The sequence below is a fragment of the Dermacentor albipictus genome, chromosome 1 (assembly GCF_038994185.2).
Source record: "Dermacentor albipictus isolate Rhodes 1998 colony chromosome 1, USDA_Dalb.pri_finalv2, whole genome shotgun sequence".
In the NCBI taxonomy this organism is placed as follows: Eukaryota; Metazoa; Arthropoda; class Arachnida; order Ixodida; family Ixodidae; genus Dermacentor; species Dermacentor albipictus.
The window spans coordinates 159,981,112-160,001,366 of record NC_091821.1 but is presented as its reverse complement, the minus strand read 5'-3'; the positions used below and the strand labels follow the sequence as shown (position 1 = coordinate 160,001,366).

General features: G+C 46.5%; 1 protein-coding gene across 2 annotated transcripts in view; it reads right to left on the bottom strand.

The window, feature by feature from the left end:
- The window catches only part of LOC135911130 (RAB11-binding protein RELCH homolog), a 210,901-nt gene that overhangs the window by 103,358 nt on the left and 87,288 nt on the right, over positions 1-20,255 (bottom strand). For both annotated transcript variants that reach the window (XR_010567225.1, XM_065443265.1), the window contains exon 14: positions 1,792-1,948. Coding sequence is in view for 1 of the 2 variants with exons in the window: in XM_065443265.1 (XP_065299337.1) it covers positions 1,792-1,948 (157 nt within the window). In the remaining variant the exon portion in view is untranslated. The remainder of the gene's footprint in view (positions 1-1,791; positions 1,949-20,255) is intronic.

The following is a 20,255-nucleotide window of genomic DNA, read 5'->3' as shown; positions in this document are numbered from 1 at the left end:
GTGGACGATAAGTGAGTAACAATCACTGCTGCCTTCCTGAACAGTATCACAAAAAATCTTACAGAAACAACATTCTGAGGTGCAAAACTTGCTAGAAAGCTGTATGTGAAGCAGAAATCATGTCGATCGCCACTATTAATACAATATGAAGTGTTATACAAAACACAAATTTTAACTACTGCCATAAAGAAAAAAGGTAGAAGGGACATTAAGAGTCAATGAACTTAAGGTGAACACACTTTCAGCATGTCAAACCCTCAGTGCATATAAGTAGTAACACAATAAGTGATAACTGACCAGAATGAATGAACAATTATGCTGCAAATTATAAGCTCTTCTTTTACACTGATACAAGGGGCTATCGGATATGTTCTGGGACTCAAGAGGCTGAAGTACAAAAATAGTTTTTGATTTCATCCCTAGACTACAATTGCATGCACTTCCCATGATGCTTTCAGTGTTTTGATCCTGGAGAAATTCAGCAGACACGCTTAAGACTGCTCACATGCGGGAATGTGAAAGCATTATAGCCGCTTTGATGAAATGTTTTTTTTTTTTTCCCGTGCGTTCCTTGACCATACAAGCTCTTGCCTGCATTCTAACTGCACCTCAGCAAGGCCAAATCAGAACATGCCAAGGGTCTCAACGCACTCGCTTGCCCCAAGAAGTTCATAACTCGTTCAACTGGACATTAATGCTTTTTATTTTGTACATTCATAGCTGCGACGTGACGTGTGCAATGACGCGCATACTAGGCACACCTTTAGCAAACCAGAACTGTGGAGCCACTGTGGCGTCGGGGAAGCGTGGTCATCTCGCACCCCGGAGGCTCAGGTTCTATTCCCACCCAGACCATAACGTACCAAATTTTACTTTCAAAGCCATTAATCTACTTTGTTTACAGGAACCTCCCCGAGAAATGTGACATCAATTCAAGCCTTTTTTAATGTGTTTTTACTCTTTGTGCCGTCAGCCAGGTGGATTTTTGTGTAATAGGGCATATAGTGCTTTCACATTAAAATGGAAAATTATCTTGGAGGATACTAAGATTCAGAGCCACAAAACACTGAAACATAGTTTCGGTGTTACCCGTGATTCAAGAAAATGTTTTGATGATGACTCTATCATTTGCCAAAACCTCACAAATCAGACGACAGAAAGTTTCCTTTGCAGATATCTTTTCTGCCAGTAGAAGGTGTTTTATTTTCTGTTGTTTTTAATGTTTCCAATTTTGCTGATATAATAGTAATGTTTCTTGCTGTTCTGTAATGACACAACCACAACCATGTGCCAACGGATACCTAGCAAAGCTAAATCTTCAGGGTTAACCATTTGATGATTGTAAGTACTTTCATTTTTCAACCTTATCTCTACTGTATTAATATAGGTCAGTCTACAGTTGCCATAACAAATCCATGTAGCGTGACATACTTTTTTTGTGTGTGCGGTGTTAAATATTAATGTGAGGGAAGAAGGAAAGCCTAGAGCCAATGTTTCAACAAGGAGACTTCTCTTAGTCCCTGATGAAGAGAAGTTCCTTTGTAAAAACATTGGCTCCAGGGTAAAGTTTCTCTTGTTCAGCCACTGCTGATCAAGTTTCCATGTTTTTATAACCCCTTGGCCATGTATATATAATAAATTTTTATTACAAGAAATGTTCATGTACTTGCATGCACTCCTCCTGCATCAGACTAAAACTTTGCGGGACAACTACCTGTTTATTTTATTTGCTAAAGCAAACTACCTCTGGGGCAATAAATACAGACACATACAAAGAAAAAACATACTCACAACTTGCTGAGAAGCCAGTCAAAAGCTGGCCATGTCTTATACCATTCTTGTCCAATGTGCTCATCAAATGCTGCTACCACAGCTGGCATTTTTAAAGTATAATTTGAGATTTTTAATGGGTCAAACAGTGGGCTTTGTGGTTGCGGCAGTCTACCATCTGCATGAGACAGGACAAATCACAATTCTTCAGCCACACCACATAGCAGACAGTGCAGCTTTCCAGTATATTACCTACTTTGTCAGAATTTCTACAATATTTACACATCTGTAGATGCCTACCCACACATCAGACAGTTCACTTGATTCCACAGTTTATATCCTGCCTAAACTAAAATTGCTGTTCACAACCTGAATTCCTCACAGTTTCATTTTATGCTAAAATTTCAGGATAATTTGTAGACTTGTTGCAAATAGCCATGCTAGTAGAGGAATAAAAAACTGAGACAACCAGCCCTCTAAACTGCGAAAGTGTGAGATGCTTATCACACAAGATTTATCAAAACCTAAGCCATTTGCTAAAATATGAAAAATAGTAATTTAATGTATACACTTTAAGACCAAATATGACATGCTGAAATCTGTAACATACGAATGATGCACGGAACAATCAACAGCAAGCAGCTCACATGTCTCTTGACGGTAACAGCGGTAAAAAGAGGATGACGCCGAGAAGAGACAAACACGACACTAAGTTTGCCTCCTCTCACATCATTGTGGTTTTACCTTCAAGTTCCGTAATTTACCAACCAGTACAATTCAACACACTTAACATTTCTCATTCTGGCCAACATCAGCCCATTTATTTATTATGTTTATTCCGGACAATCCATCCCTTTTTTACTGAAAGATCTTGTCCCACTTACTCTTGATTAAACAGATTATTTAATACACCATGAAGTGCACAAATAAGTGTATAAAAGAAAATTACTGCACTGTGACCACAGTTGGCATCAATAATGAAATCTGTTTCTTGCATTCCCAGGTAGGGTTCTGAGTTTATACTTGATACATTTATCTGAAAAATTAAGAATTTTGAAACTGTGGCATGTGCACACAACACGTGACTAGTGACTTCAATACTTTACTTTCTACCAGAAAAAAAGAAAGCCACATGAGAGTTTTCTGCTTTACCCTAGTTTGTGATTATGCAGGTGGCTTACTATGACACACATGACGAATTCAGTGTTACAAAATCTGAAGGTTTTCATGGGTATCTACAGGTTCTTTTCAGAATATACAGATGTACAGATAATTTTCAAAACTTCCAGAATTTTATGTTTATGACAGAAAGTTGTGTACCTGCTTCCTTTTTGTGGAATGTTAACCTACCAGGGTTCCCCAGTCAAATTAGGTTCCGCAGAACCTAGGAGTTTTGCAAGCAGTATTAGGAAGTGGGCTATTAGGCATAGTTATAAAATATGTGGCTTTATCTAAGCGGTTATGACAGATGCAACGACAGACTGAACTAGTACATAACATGACCTCCTCCAATTCAACCAGCCAGTCCCTGCTCTCACAAGTTCACCTGACTGACAGGTAAGCGAAAAATGAGGAACAAAGGCACACCACAAAGGTTCCTTAGCAGCCAAAACAAATTCAGCTGAAAATCCTTTTCCCCCTTCACTTACACAGTTTCTCGTTTCTCATTCACACACTTTCTCAACAATAAATTTATACTGCACTTTGGATATACTGAAGCCACCACATGACATATGCACTACAGCAATCTTCAGCAGTGCTGCACAAGACATTCCACTGTACAATTTTCAGGCCCATGGCACCTTCCCTGAGATTACATGCTTTGACCTGACAGGAGCAGTCCCTAACACACAGCAGGAATAGTCTCTACACTTGGTGAAGGCTAGTGGGGCTAATAAAAACCGACAAGTGGGGAAGCTGTCCTTAAATAACAGAAGCTGTTTTGTGCACGGACAGCATGCTTGGCTTTTCAAACAATTTCTGTTTCTTGTTTGATGATTGTGTGTTTAAACTAACAGAGGACTTAAGAGCTTTGTAAGAATTTGCAAGGCAAGTGAAACTGATGATGCGAACTTTAAAACCATGAATAACTAGTACCATGTCACAATTTCTACAAAAGTAAAATGAACGCCGTAGAAAACACCGTATTAATTTTGATTTTGATCAATTATTGCAATATGTCGAATGCATGTACTGAACTAAAACGATAATGTTATCTCAAATAGATTTTTTAAAATAAAAAGTTCACATTGAGAAATTGCCCTCATATTGCGGTGTCAGTGCTGAAAATTTTATTTTTTAAGCAATTGCAGCATGAATGTGATTGTTTTACTTCAGTCAAAAGCACTCATTGTATACAATATTTGACAAATGTCTCAACACTTTAATTGCATCAGTTAATTTTTTTATGTTCCTTGACCAAAGTACGACGACAGATATAAAAGCTCAGAATTGGAATACTTGTCAATATTGTTACGTAGGAAGACACCGACGAAAAGCTATTTACAAGTATATTTACAAGGCAATGCGCCGCAGTTGGCCAAGAGGCAACAGCCCGCGCTAGCTTTTAATCGTCGTCGTCGTCTTCTTACTGCTCGGCTCTACGTCATTGGAAATACTATCCCGTAGCACTACCCCCGGCGGCAAAAGCGCCGTCCCGGAGCGACTAAAGGCTGGACTCTGAAGGAGTGTAGTAGGTCTTGAGCCTACTGACGTGCACGACATCAGTAGAAGCCAGAGTAGATGACGAGGTTGAGCTCACAGGAGCAATTTCGTACGTCACAGGCATCACGTGGCGCAGCACGCGGTAGGGCCCTGTGTATCGCGAAAGGAGCTTTTCTGAAAGTCCGACATGACGAGAGGGCGACCACAGGCGCACGGGTGCACCAGGCGAAAACTGTGCGTCACGGTGGCGGGCGTTGTACTGACGCTGCTGTGTGGTTTGCGAGTTCGTCAGTCGAGCAAGGGCAAGCTGGTGTGCATGGTCGGCGAGGGCGATGGCGTCGCGCGCATACTTGGTTGTTGAGGTCGCAGCAGGAGGAAGTACCGTGTCAAGGGGCAAGGTCGGTTCGCGACCGTAGAGTAGATAAAATGGAGAAAATCCGGCGATGTCGTGCCGGGAAGAATTATAAGCAAATGTGACGTAAGGAAGGGCAACGTCCCAGTCGTGGTGGTCCTTCGAAACGTACTTGGACAGCATGTCGGTAAGAGTACAGTTTACCCGCTCCGTCAGGCCATTGGTTTGAGGATGGTATGCGATAGTCAGCTTGTGTTGAATAGAGCAGGAACGCACAATGTCAGCGATAACTTTCGAGAGGAAGTTGTGACCACGGTCAGTAAGCAGCTACCGCGGGGTGCCATGCACTAAGATAATGTCACGCAAGAGAAAGTCCGCGACGTCAGTGGCGCAACTGGTAGGGAGAGCCCGCGTGATAGCGTATCGGGTGGCGTAATCAGTTGCGACGGCTACTCATTTGTTCCCAGAGGATGACGTGGGAAAGGGACCGAGGAGGTCTAATCCAACACGAAAGAACGGTTCCACAGGGATGGTGATCGGCTGGAGATGACCGGAAGGTAGCACCTGAGGTGTTTTCCGACGCTGGCAGGGTTCACAGGCAGCAACATAGTGTCGGACGGAGCGAGCGAGACCAGGCCAATAGAAGCGGCGGCGGACGCGATCGTACGTGCGGGTTACCTCAAGATGTCCTGCAGTGGGTGCGTCATGCATCTCAAAGAGCACAGTTTGTCGTAGATGTTTTGGCACAACAAGAAGATCAGGGCCATCAGGGAGGAAGTTCCTTCGGTACAGAATGCCGCCCTGGAGGACATATCGGTGAACAGATGCGTCAGTAGGTGTAGAGCGCAGACGCTCGATGAGTACTCGCAGCGATAGGTCTCGGTACTTACTGCTCATCGGCGAGGTTAGCGAAGGCAGACACAGAGAAAATGCCGTCGGCGGTACTACTGTCGGCGTCGTCAGGCTCGTCTACCGGGTAGCGAGACAGGCAGTCAGCGTCTTTGTGTAGTCGGCCAGATTTGAAGGTGACATAGAACGAATATTCTTGGAGGCGTAAGGCCCAGCGACCAAGTCTTCCTGTAGGGTCTTTCAATGAGCATAACCAGCAAAGCGCGCGATGGTCTGTGATAACGGAAAAGGGTTGGCCATATAGGTATGGGCGGAACTTCGCAACCGCCCAAACTAGGTCCAGACACTCACGCTCAGTGATGGAATAGTTGCGCTCCGCGGGCGAGAGGAGCCTGCTGGCGTAAGCGATAACACAGTCGTGGCCACGCTGGCGTTGTGCCAGTACTGCGCCAATTCCGTGACCGCTGGCATCAGTACGGACTTCGGTAGGCGCAGAAGGATCGAAATGGGCCAGAACGGGAGGCGTTGTGAGAAGGTCAATTAGAAGCGAGAATGCAGAGGCCTCGTTATTGCCCCACTAGATAGGGGCGTCTTTTTTCAAAAGCTCAGTTAGTGGTCGTGCTATGGCCGCGAAATTTTCCACGAAACGGCGGAAGTACGAGCAAAGGCCGATGAAGCTGCACACATCCTTGACACACTTTGGAACAGGGAAGTGCGTAACAGCATGGATCTTGCCTGGGTCCGGTTGCACTCCGTTCGCGTCAACGAGATGTCCAAGGACGGCAATCTGGCGACGGCCGAATTGGCACTTTGATGCATTGAGTTGCAGACCGGCTCACCGAAAAACGTCCAGGACTGCTGAGAGGCGCTCGAGGTGCGTAGCGAATGTTGGGGAGAATACTATAATATCGTCCAAGTAGCACAGGCACGTGGACCATTTGAAACCGTGAAGAAGGGAGTCCATCATGCGTTCAAAAGTGGCAGGAGCGTTACATAGACCGAACGGCATCACTTTGAATTGATAAAGACCGTCGGGTGTTACAAAGGCAGTCTTCTCGCGGTTGAGATCGTCCACGGCAATCTGCCAATAGCCGGAGCGAAGGTCGATAGAGGAGAAATAGCGAGCACCGTGGAGGCAGTCAAGGGCGTCATCAATCCATGGTAGGGGATACACGTCCTTTTTGGTAACCCTGTTAAGGTGCCGATAATCCACGCAAAAGCGCCATGAGCCATCCTTCTTTTTTTACCAGCACAACAGGTGATGCCCATGGCCTACACGACGGTTCAATAATGTTCTTGGCAAGCATTTTGCGAACTTCTGCGTGAATAACTTGGTGCTCAGCCGGTGACACTCGATACAGGCGGCAATGAATAGGAGGGGCATCGCCGGTATTAATGCGGTGTTTAACAGCTGTTGTTTCCGCCAAAGGACGATCGCTAAAGTAAAAGATATCTTGGTGGGAAATCAGAACGCGGTAGAGCGCACAAGCGTGCTCGGATGGCATGTCGGGTGCAATCATTTTCTGTAAGTTGGCGATGGTACAAGTTGCCGACTGCGATGGTAGAGGAGGATCGGCTGAATTGTAGCCTACTGAAATCGATGCTACAGAGTGATCCTCGCATGAGCAAAGTTGGGCCAGAGACATCCCGCGTGGCAGCACTTGTGTCGTCAAGCCAAAATTGACCACTGGCAGGCAGACGCAATTCGCCGTAACAGATAAAACTGTATGAGGCACTGCGATCCCGTGTGTAAGGAGGACGTCTTGCATAGGAGCCGCGATGTAGACCGTCGGGCACTGGTGGGGATGACACGAAGTCAACGTAAGTCAGTGCCGAAGGTGGCAAGCGAACGAAGTCGACGGAACTGAGGCGAGTAGGGTGTTGTTCAGCGGGATCCAGAACAGGCAGGTCGAGGCGGAGAGTACTGGCGGAGCATTCGATGAGAGCAGAATGTGCGGAGAGGATGTCTAGGCCGAGGATGATGTCGTGGGGACAGTGAGCGATGACTGTGAATAGCATGGTAGTGGAGCGATCGGCGAAAGAGACGCGGGCGGCACACATACCAATTACAGGGGCTGTTCCGCCATCGGCGACACGGACAACAGGCGTCGTGGCGGGCGTGATTATTTTCCTCAGCCAGTTACGAAGGCCAGCGCTCTTTACCGACAAATGCGCCCCAGTGTCTATGAGAGCAGATACAGGAACACCGTCAACTTGCACGTCAAGAAGGTTCAGATGAGTGGGCAACGTCAGGAGAGGATTTGGCGGCGTAGGCAGCAATGCAGCGTCACCTCGAGGCGCTGCATCGTCTAGTTTTCCGGCTGGGAGCAGCGTCCGAAGGGAGTCGGCGAATAGGAGTGACGGGGCTGGGGGGAGCGAGATTGTCGTCGTTGGGGCAAAGGCAAACGAGAATAGGGGCGGTTTGGCGCAGGAGAATCGGTGGCGGCATTATCTGAGCGGGCAGCATAGGGACGAGAAAGGCCACTTGGGGGGCGAGAGTAGGCAGTATATGTAGACTGGTTCAGGGAACTCTAGCGACTGCGACAGTGCCGAGAAATGTGCCCAATTTGATGGCAGTGAAAGCAAATTGGCTTGTCGTCTGCAGTGCGCCATTCAGAGGGGTTGTGGAAACGTGGTGGGTAAGAAGGTGCGGGACGGGGCGGAATCGAAGAAGCCGGGTGGGTAACAGGGCGATGGGCCGAGCAGATGGTGCGAATACCCATGTAGGCGAACTGCTGGCGGACAACTGCCTGGATCAGGGAAACAGTGACTGCAGGTGCATTGGAGGGGCTGGAGTCGAAGGCAGCCGGATAGGCGGCCTCGATCTCACGCCGGACAATCCTGGTAACATCGCCAGTGTTGGTACGAGGAGCGTCGGCACAGGAAGATGTCGCTGGGGTGTTGGGCAGACGGACAAACTGTTGGTCGATACGTCGGCTTTTAGCGAGTTCCAGGCGACGGCACTCTTTTATAACTGCATCCACCGTCACCACGTTGTTAAATATGAGCAAGTTGAAGGCGTCATAGGCAATGCCTTTTGAGGATGTGGGAGACCTTGTCGGACTCAGTCGTGTGCGTCAACTTAGCGGCACAGAGCCAAGACGTCCTGAATGTACGTGACGTAGGGCTCCGTTGACGTCTGCACGCGACCGGAAAGCGCCTACTGCGCGGCAAGTTGGTGACCGTAGGGGTTGCTAAACAAGTTGCGAAGCTTTTGCTTAAGCGAATCCCAACTGGTCAGCTCATTTTCGTGCATCCGATACCAAACTCGAGGTGTGCCACCGAGGTAAAAGACTACGTTGGCGAGCATGATAGTAGAATCCCACCGGTTATTGTGGCTGACATGTTCGTACAGGCTGATCCAGTCCTCGACGTCTTCCCCATCTTTTGCCAAGAATACACCAGGATCAAGGGGAGCGGAGAGAATGATGTAGGTCGTCGAAGTGGCAGCAGGTGTCGGAGCCGGCGGAGTCGAGTTGTCGTCGCCGGGAGCCATGAAGCAAGGCTTGATGTACCTTCCACTGCGAAGCTCCGGGACAAGGTACAGGGAACGTCCACCTCCACCAGATATGTTACGCAGGAAGACACCGATGAAAAGCTATTTACAAGTATATTTACAAGGCAATATGCCGCAGTTGGCCAAGAGGCAACAGCCCGCGCTAGCTTCCAATCGTCGTCGTCGTCGTCTTCTTACTGCTCCGCTCTTCATCATTGGAAATACTATCCCATAGCAATATATTTACACAAAACTTGCTGATGCCATGAGGAATGCCATTACTAAGCAGGTGCAAATTTTAGGATTTTCATTCAGACGAAGTTGTGAAAATTACAAATTTCTGACGTCCTGTATGTGTCTAATAAATAAATAAATTTATTTATTTATTTACTGGGTACTAGGTTGGTGGCCAAATAGACAGGCAGAACAAGAAGCAAGAAGTGAAGAAGTTGGCAACAGGAGCAGCCAAGCATGGACAAGAAGTTAAGTGAACTAAATAAAACCAGAGTGTGCATGAAGTGAGCAGTGTTGAGCTATACAGAAGTGAAGAAGGAGAAGTGGAGACATTTAATTAAAGATCAAAGAAGTTGGGGTGGGTGAGTGATCCAAGTTTTGAATATGAATGAAATATTACCCACAAGCTATTCGTATTCACATTTGAAAAGGCACTATTCAGTATTTTCAAATATTTAAAACTGAACAAATTTTTTGCAATACCAAATTTAAGACTGGTTACTGTTCTCCTTCTGCTAAACAAAGTATCACAAATCATCAGAAGTTAGAAAACTATAAATGTTTTTGAGGCAACGCAGAAACAAGATGGGTAATGCAAGCTTTGTTTTCGGTTTCTCGGCGGAAACTTACAAGACAGCCTGTGATTTTTGCTTGCACAGTAGAACCTTGTTCATGCTTTGGGAAAAGTGTACTAACAGAGAAAACATACTCACATGTCACAAAACATTTGGCAGACTCACATATATGTAATGCAAAGCATTGTACTATTTCTTGAAGCATGAGATGCTGACACGTGCCACGCTGCTAGAGACAAAGTGGTTCAAGATGCGCATTGTTGTTCTTGCGGGCTCACCAAGCTTACGTTTGCGTTACTCGAATTTGCAGCTTCTTTGTGTGGTGAATTTTGGCTAGAAGGTTTCTCGCCACCACTCAGCGGGAATCTTCGTGGCACAAGACGCACTTTGCCATTGTCCCATTGCGTAGTGTTTTAAGCCAGTGATGAGAAATGGAAACGAAATTGAGCTGGTGGGCGATGCCAGAGTATTGTCACGGAGATAACCAAGACGAATTCGCCGGAACAGAACAGCCTTCTTTTTCTTTGGGCCGACACCCAAAGTACCTCGGGGCACAACTGCGCCCTTCGTCGTCTTCTCCCTGGCGATCAGTGCCTGTAGTGGGCAGCCGACTTCTGGTGATCGGGACTAATAGTGGGCAGGTTACTTCGCGTCAATATGGTGCTGCCAGAATGAAACCCGATGCTCAGTTTGTGCCACCCACAACAGGCATTTCAGTTATCGCCTATTAAAAGTGTGCATTTTCAACAGCACTATGCCACACGCACTGTGAAACTTGTAGGTGAAGATGCTTATCACAATAGGGTTGGTAGCAATAGCTGTGAATGTGACATGTGACAACCCACAAGGAGATTTGCTTGTACTGGAAGAGGAAACTAAGCCCATCATGGCATTTTCAAGTAACATGGGTGGGCAACTCGAGTACTACGAGGAAGCTGCTGTGGCAGGCACCTATAGAATAATGGTGCTCTCGACTGCATGTGCCTCAGACCTTTTCTTGTTCACATATGCTCTAGCAGCCAGAAAACGTATGGTACAATCGCAGTTCAGCAATGTAACTGAACATTGGTGCCCAAAGATGCCATTTTCTGGGAACGTATTGTCACGTTGTAGTGACGGTGACCAACACAGTAGCAAAAACTGTGAATCACGAAAGTAACTCTTTATTGGACAAACCTGTTTCCAGAAGAAACAAGCAACACTCAAGCACAACGATAGTGGAAAGCACAATCAGCGGTCGTTGAAAACCTGATCTGTGGGTCAAGCACTTTGGCTTTTACACATGACTCATCGAAGGTTCCAGAGTAATCACTGGTGCCTGCGTGCCTTCCGGACAGTACTACACAATTTGTGTCACGCATACAATCTGATCACACGAGGGTCAGCGAGAACCCACACAACAGACACACGCTTCCAGACAGTACTACACAATTTGTATTGCGCATACAATCTGATTACACAAGGTTCAGCGAGAACACGCACAACAGATAGAATCAACACTAACATTTGAGTAAACTCCAATCATTGCAGGCAGGTCTTGAGCTGAGCGATAACTTAAGTTGTTAATGGGTGAAATGCAGTCCCTGAGAAAGGCACAAATAAGTACATGTGTCAATGCCATGCTCTTAAAAAGCATCGTCCTGGTACTACGAACACGAAGACAAAAATCTGAAGCGCTTGTAGTTAAGAAAAATAACAAACAAAAAGCAAAGTCTGAGAGTTCGTTATTGATGCTAGAAGAGCTTAAAAGGCGCACAGCATGAACTACTTCAGCTCGCGAGTGCCGCCGCTGTGTTTGCGTAATGCCGTCTAGCATGACCTCATAGTCCAGAGCGCCAAGACATTGGATGATCTTGTAGGGTCCGAAATAGTGTCGCAAAAGTTTCTCATTAAGTCCTCGTAGGCGTATCAGGGTCCAAACCCAAACAGGGCCACCGGGCTGGTATTCCATGTAGCATCGTCGAAGACTGTAGTGTTGGCTGTCCGTCCATTGCCGACTCTTGATGAGCAAGTGGGCAAGTTGTGCTTCTACGGGGCACTGCAGATAGGTGGCAACATCGAGATTCTCTTGATTGGTGATGTGCGGTAGCATGGCATCAAAAGTCATCACTGGGTTTCTTTCCTAAACCAGCTTAAGTGGCGCGATCTGCGTTGTTTCTTGCACTGCCATGTTGTAAGCGAAAGTTACGTGCCAAAGGACAGCATTCCACATCTTTTATTCGATGTCAATGTAAATCACTAACATGACGGTGTGCGTATTGTTCAGGCGTTCCATTGGACCATTCATCTACGGGTTGTAGGCGGTTGTCCTCTGGTGACTTGTATGGCTATACTACAGGATGGCTTGAGTAAGCTCAGCTGTAAAAGCCATTCCTCTGTCAGTTATGAGGACTTCTTGCGCACCTTGTCGCAGCAGGATGTTCTCAATGAAGAGTTTCACTACTTCATCCACACTACCTTTGGGCAGGGCTTTACATTTCCACGTAGCGAATAAGGTAGTCAGTGGCCACGAAGATCCACTTGTTTCTCTATGCTGACATAGGAAAAAGCCCCAGCAAATCCAAACCAATCTGCTGAAACAGTCAGCTAGGAGGCTCAATTGGCTATAGCAATCTTGCTGGCCTTGTCGATAGAGCCTTGCATGATTGGCAGTCTCAGCATGTCTTGATGTAATAGGTTACGTCGGCATTCAGGCGTGGCCAGTAATACCTCTCCTGAATCCTCGCGAGTGTGCAGGAAAAGCTGAGATGTCCTGCCAATGTATCATCATGAAGGGCATCGAGAACCTCTGGCCACAGTGCTCAAAGCACCCCCAGAAGGCAATTGGTCAAATCTTTGCTAAAGACTAGCGAGAAGCTTTTCTTTATGAGGATGCCATTTTGCAATGAAAATGAGGACAATCCATGCCTAAATAACCTTGAGACAAAGTTGGTCTCCCCTTCCAAGAAGTTGACAAGTCTTCTGAGCTCCAGATCAGCTCACTGCTGCTCAGCAAAGTCAAGGAAAGAGTCATAGTTCCGGTCATCTCCTGGTGGCGGGTCAATAGGAGCGTGGGAGAGGCAGTCGACATCAGAGTGTTTTCGTCCGGACTTCTATATCACGATGATGTTGAATTCTTGCAGTCGGAGACACCACCGTGCTAGGCATCCTGAAGGGTCCTTTAAATTGGCTAGCTAACACAGCATGATGGTCGCACGACTTTGAATGGCCTGCCATATAGGCAAGGGCAAAATTTCTTGGTAACCCAAATTATGGCACGGCACTTCTTTTCCGTCATTAAATAATTGGCTTGTGATTTCGACAGCAACCGGCTAGAGCAAGATATGATCCTTTCAAGTCCATGTTTCCTCTGGACTAGGACAGCACCGAGGTCTAAGCTGCTTGCGCTAGGTATAGATTTTGGTATCAGCGTCTTCGTCAAAGTGGGCGAGTACTGTTGGTGAAAAATGCCTATAGTGGGTACAGAGACCAGGAAATCTGCGCTCTGACTTCTTGTCGAAGGGCTGCGGAAAGTTTCCAAAGGCAGCAGTTTTCTGCTGATCAGGAAGGACTCCTGACACGCTGATGACGTGGCCTAGGAACAGAAGTCTTTCGTAGCGAAGTGGCATTTCTCTGGCTTCAGGGTCAGCCCAGATGACTTGATGCCCTTTAGTAATATTGCAAGGTCCTTCAGGTGATGATAGAAGTTTGAGGCAAAGACGACGACGTCCTCAAGGTAGACTAAACAGGCCTGCCATTTCAAGTCAGCCCATTACATGCTGGAAAGTTTCAGGTGCCGAGCAAAGCAGAGATGGCATGACCTTGAATTCATAGAGGCCATCTGGTGTGATAAAGGCAGTCTTCTTTCTATTCCTCTTGTTGACTTCAATTTGCCAGTAGCCCGCCATGAGGTCCATCGACGAAAATTACTTTGCATTGAAGATCCGGTTCAATGTGTCGTCTTTCCGTGGGAGTGGGCATATGTCCTTTTTTGTGATTTTGTTCAGGCAACAATAATCAATGCAGACATGCAGTGTTCCATCATTTTTCTTCACCAAGACTACAAGAGACCCCCACAGGCTTTTGAACGGCTGGATGATGTCGTCACGCAGCATTTCGTCGACTTGTCTTATAGCGTCACATTTTCGTGTCGAAACTCGGTAAGGGCTCTGGCAGAGTGGTTGAGCACATTCTTCGGTTATTATGCAATGCCTACCAACTGGTGTTTATTGAATTCTTGATGACAACCAGAAGCAGTCCTTGTATTGCTCGAGGAGACCTTTGAGCTGTGCTTGCTTGTGCCTTGGAAGACTCGGATCAACACTGACGGCTAGCTCAATAACATGGACCATCATTGTTGGTTCGGCTGAATCTGAGAGGACCAACGTATCACTGACTGCTGTAACTTCTTCCATGAATGCAATCTTCATGCCCTTATTCAGGTGTTTAAATTTATGACTGAAGTTTGTCACCATTACCCGTGTTTTTCCTCTACGCAATTGTGCGATTCCCCTTGCGACGCTGACTTCACAGTCGAGCAGCTGTTGTTGGTCACTCTCACCGATGCCTTCCATGTCTCCTGTGTCTTCTGTTCCGACAAATCATCATGCTTGTGCGAGATGGACTAGTGACTTGACCTTCGAGCACGTGCAAGTGATATCACTTGGTTCCTGAACAGGGTTATCGACTTGGATCTTAAGTCGATGACTGTGCCATGTTTGCTTAGGAAGTTCATACTGAGAATTACGTCCCATGAGCATTGTGACAAGATAACTACCATCACAGGGTAAGTCTGGTTATGCACTGTAACGTTACTTGCTGTGCCGGCATTATCAGGTGTCCTCTAGCTGTCCGGATTTGGGGGCCTTATTATGCAGTCTGAACTTTCTGTAACTTGGCAACGAAGGATTCACTCATTACAGAGTAATTGGCTCCTGTGTTGAGAAGAGTGAGGACCACGTAGCCACTGAGAAGCACGTCAAGGTTGGTGGTTCTTCGTCTTGAGTTACAGTTAGGTCGTGGTATCGGATCACAGCTGCGCCGCATTGTCCCGTTGTTACGTCTCGTTGTCAGGCCTTCTGTAGGCGGCATAGTCTTGGCTTCGATGCTTCGTCTTGATAGCAACGTGTCATTGCTATGTCATCAAGTAGGATGTTAAAGCTTCGGCAGTGGAGGCGGAGGATCTTTGGCATTTTGACGAACAGTAACCGAACCTTCATCTGTTGCTACATTTAGTTTTTTAGGTATGGGCTTACAGACTGGCCCCGGAGTGGGCCAGTATATGGTCGGCGCTGCGGAGACAGGTAGCATCCTGGTGACGCCGAATAGGAAGGACGTCAGGGACTCCACTGTGTTGCGGCGATGTAGTCGGCGACATCACGCTATCCACCTTGCTGTGGGCGCGGTGCATTGATGGCGAACCTTCGTAGTCTCATCTTGTGGTATGGGCAATGGCGATATACGCGACCCACTTCTCCACAGTGATAGCAGAGCAAACAGTGGTCGGGGGCGTGCCAGACATCAGTCTTCCTTGGAATGCTGCATGGGGCGTCAAGTGCATGATGGCGGCGGCGGCAGTGGACGATAGGATTGCAGCATTACCCGGCCCTGGTGTGGGCATGGAGGCGGAATGTGATGGTAGGCTACAGCGGTGTAGGTCATCGCTTCCAGCTGAGGCTGCGGTGATTTAGGGACTCCATGGAACTGCTGGATCTCCTCTCGGATGATGTCAGCAATTGAGGCTACTTGAAGCTGCATCAAAGGGAACATCCTGTGCAGTTCTTTGCGTACAATGGCTCTCATGGTCTCTCGGAGCTCCTCGGAGCCTAGTGCTTGGATTTTGCTTTTTGATGAAAGTACTTGGCGGTTATGTTGCTGAGTACGCATTTCCAGCGTTTTCACGATACTCGTGGCTTCTGTTAAGAATTCTGCTACGGCCTTGGGTAGATTGCGAATCAATCCAACGAACAGCTCTTGCTTCACACCATGCATGAGGAGGCGCACTTTCTTGACCTCATACATGTCCGGGTCGGTGTGGCGGAACAGGCAGGTCATCTTCTGTGTAGATCACAATGTTCTCATTTGGGAGCTGCGCACAGGTTTCCAGTATTACTTTCACCCTCTCTTTGCACATGATGCACAGTAAAGGTGTTCAAGAATGTGCTGTGAAGCAGGTCCCATGTTGTCAGGGTGGACTCAGAATTATCAGACCATGTCCTGGCAGTGCAAGTCTACATGTCACAGCTTGTCGTCAGAGTACCAATTGTTGAATGTAGCAACTCTTTCATATGTTTCCAGCCAGTTTTATGGGTCTTCAAATGATGATCTGTGGAAGGACGGTGACTCCCTCGGCTGCTGCGGCACGATAGGGGCGGGATGCTGGGGCTGCCATTATGGTTGTTGACTTGGCCTTGATTTCAATGGTTGTCTCGGGAAGACATCCATACTCCGGTAGCAATCCTTGCAGCCTGTGAGTAGCTCATTGATCCGTGGCAGCATTGGTGTTGTCTCCACGGTTCAGGCTTGGATTGTGGCAATGGAGGGGGGGGGGGGTCTGCTACATGAACACAGAGCACCTCCACCAGATGGCACATTGTAGCAATGGTGAATAATAAAGTTGTGAAAAATGAAAATCCCATAGGTAACTCTTTATTGGGTGAACCTGTGCCCAGAATAAACAAGCAACAGTCAATCACAGTCAGCAATCGTTGAAAATCTGATCTGCGGGTCAGGTGTGTCGACTTTAAACAGCTAAACCTCAATATAATGAAGTCGGTAAAACCAGCAATTTGCTTCGTTATATCAAAATTTCATTGTATCGAAATTAGACCTTTTATGCAAATAAGTACAGTTGCCAAAAGATTTTTCTTACACGGAAAGGGGCCACAGAGTTTTCAGAATTATTGGGCAATTGAAAAAGCAAATTTGGATGAGAAAACAATTCATTTTGAAAAATTTGGGCGCTGGCAACAAATGATACGGTTTCATCCAACGTACGTCAATGATATCTTCACATCGGTGGTACGAGTTAAGCGAAGCCAGCCACACTTTCGTGCGCACTCCGCCCCCGTGGCTGATACCATAGCCGCACTGGGACGACGCTATCAGGAAAATGCCGGCAGCGGGAAGCGAATGCTTTGTCTGCCTCTCGCTCCAACGGGTAACCAAAACTAGAGATTATGCAACCTCCTATACTAAACACGCGGGTAGACAGCTTACATGGTGCCACGCCGTCTCGGCACGCCCATGTTTTGCACAGGCGACAGCGGCTGCTTATGCGCTCAGCCGTGCTTACAGCCATGCGCAGGCACGGCCGAGACGCATGCCAGAAATCGAGACGCACGCCCACTTACCCACCATTCCGCCCCTTCCCCGCCCCCTCCTCCTCGCTCGCGCTTGATCGCTGTACCACGAGCTCGCTCCCCTCCCCCCTCCTTCCCTTTGCTCTTAGGGAAGGCGCCACTCATGAAGTCACCATCCTTCTTGCCTCGCTCTCAAACACTTTCACTCGCACCTAAAGCACACAGTGCGCGGGGCACATTAGAATCTTATCGCACATGGACTTTATATGGAACATGATGCGGCTTCCGCAGAAGTTTCCATTCATTGCCTCAACATTCCTTTGCTGCGGCAGTGAAATTTCGTTATGTTGAAATCACATACAAACACGCTTCGTTATATTGAGCTTCTAAATGCATGGTGTTCTATGAAGAGGCTATGAAAAGTCAAATACTTCATTGTATTAAGAATTTTATTATATTAAAGTTTGTTACATCAAGGTTTAACTGTATATTACTCATCGAAGGTTCCAGAGCAACCACTGGTGCCCGCTCGCATGCCTTCCAGAAAGTACTACACAATTCGTGGCGTTCATACAATCTGGTTACACGAGGTTCGGCAAGGATATACACAACAGATAGAATTAATGATAACATTTGAGCAAGTTCCACTCATGCAGGCGTGTCTTGTGCTGAGCGATCACTTTAAGTTGCTATCAGTTGAAATGCAGCCCCGAGGAAAGGGTAAATACGTACATATGTCAGTATTAAGGAGTATAAATGAAGCTTAACTGTATTTAGTCATTTTTTGTGTTCTTGGTCGCAAACGTTGGCAAAGGGAAATTGTCTGAAATGAAATTGTATCAACAAGGATCTACTGTAATCTGTCATTTAGTGCTCCTGCCAGTCTACTGATGTAACAGCTTTATTGTTTGCGGTACAACCTGCAATTTTTACCTTGCAACAGGCCCCATTATGTGTGTTTACAGCATACAAGTCCTTCAGCAGCTTTTTTTTTTTTATTCACAATTTCAATATATATATTTTTTTGCCACCATTTATTTACATTTTTTTTTGAAAGCTAGTCATAAGCAGCCATTCTTTTTTAGAAAGCTTGCTTGCAACCAGGCTTTATTTTATTTATTTTTATTTATTTATTTTATTTATCAATACTGTAAGCCTTGAGAGGCTCATACAGGAGTGGACATACAAACAGTACAGGCGCTTTGTTATACAGGGGGTTTGCAGCAAACTCAAACAAAAAAGCAATGGTTACAATCGACGCGCCAGGTCAGCAATAAGTAAATACAAGGAAACAAAAACAACCTATACAGTGCATATGCCATGTAAAGGGTAAGAAGCAGTTAATACAGGAAAAAATGCATTTGGGTGTGCCGTGCAATGTACAAACAGTGTCAAGTGTAATGTATATTATCAGACGTGCGCTAGAACCAAGCGCAGTGAAGTACGAAAGAGCATATGGACACCGGCGTGTGAAAGAAGTTGGGGCGTGGCAATACGTCATTGATAACTTTTGAGGATAACTTTTGAGGATGACCACAATGCGGTCATCATTCCGATAATGACTCGAAGTGCAATTCGACCACAATGCGGTCATCATTCCGATAATGACTCGAAGTGCAATTCGAGTGTCGACACGAATGAATGCACAGATTGTGAGCAAACGATGTCACTTGGCAGGGAATTCCACAGATGTATTGTTGAAGGGAAAAATGAATAGCCTCTCCACAGCCTACAGCTGTGGAGAGGCTGTTCGTGCACTTGTTTTAATGATAATTACTGATCTTGTGTTTAGAACTGATCCTTTGTCGATGATTGTTAGCTGTCTTTTTTACACTAGCCAGCACAGGTGTGGAAACCATATGTATCAAAACAGAATATCCCTGCTGTAAAAATATGCGTCTGCATCTGAGAATTCAATATTTAATTAGATACTTACTATGCGTATTTGAAGAAGTTTATATTTGCCTACTGTTAGATATGGCGCCGTTTCCTGAGGCTACTTCGAGTTCCCCAGACCACATCGGATGGCAGCACAGCTAATTGAGGAATGCAGAAGCAGGAAGCGCATTCCAGAGAAGCGGCAGAGCAAACAAGTTTAAGGCAACAAGTTTACGTGCCAACAAGTTCGTGCGCCGCCGGGATTAGCAGGTGGGCATCCGACAATGAAGCAGGTGCAGCCCTCCCCTTCTCTTTGTTCGAAGTGCATTGCCAGTCTGCGATGCAAGACCGCAGCAAGCCGCCAGGTGTGACACCACGACACGGGCGCCTACCATTGGCTGAAAGTGGCGTCATCGGAGTGGACTCTCCCATTGGTCAAACATGACGTGACTTGCAGTGCTCGAAGGGTTTATAAGAAGCCTTCCAGAGAGACCTGAGGATTCTGGGACATGCCCTGATTCCCTGATTCACCTCTCTCGAACTTCTTGCCGCGGGCCGCAGCGTCCGAGTTGCTGCCGGCCCGTAATGACTGTACGGCTGTTAATTGACGCTCACCTCCTTGTATAATGTGTAAATAAACCCTCCCAAGTTTGGGTTTTCATCCTGAAGTCCGTCCTTCAACCCCTACACTACCTCTACAAAAAGGCTTCCATTAAAACAGATTTCAATGTACGCATGAATAATTGAAGCAGCCACCACGCTTCCGTCCATTTACACTGCTCATCAGTATAGGGGTAACCAGAACCATGCCTGCACTTTTCGAAAAATGGAAGGTCACTTGCACACAGTGTGGTGCTAGGCATACTGCTAGTCTAGGTGGCACAGTTAACCTCTACAAAACAGCAAGTGATTATTGTACACACTAATCAGTAAGTATACAACAAGCCATTACAGCTTAAGAGTGGTATATCACAACTATGTTTGAACTGCTAGTACGCTTCAAGTGGGTACATGTTAACATGGTTTCACTGTAATAATGCTCATCCTATTTTTTTTTTACTGTTTCTTTATGCTGTGAATTTTCACTTATAGTTCTCCCAGGCCACTGGGAAACATAGTGGATAATGCTTGTAGATGTTGAACCCTTGCAGAACTAA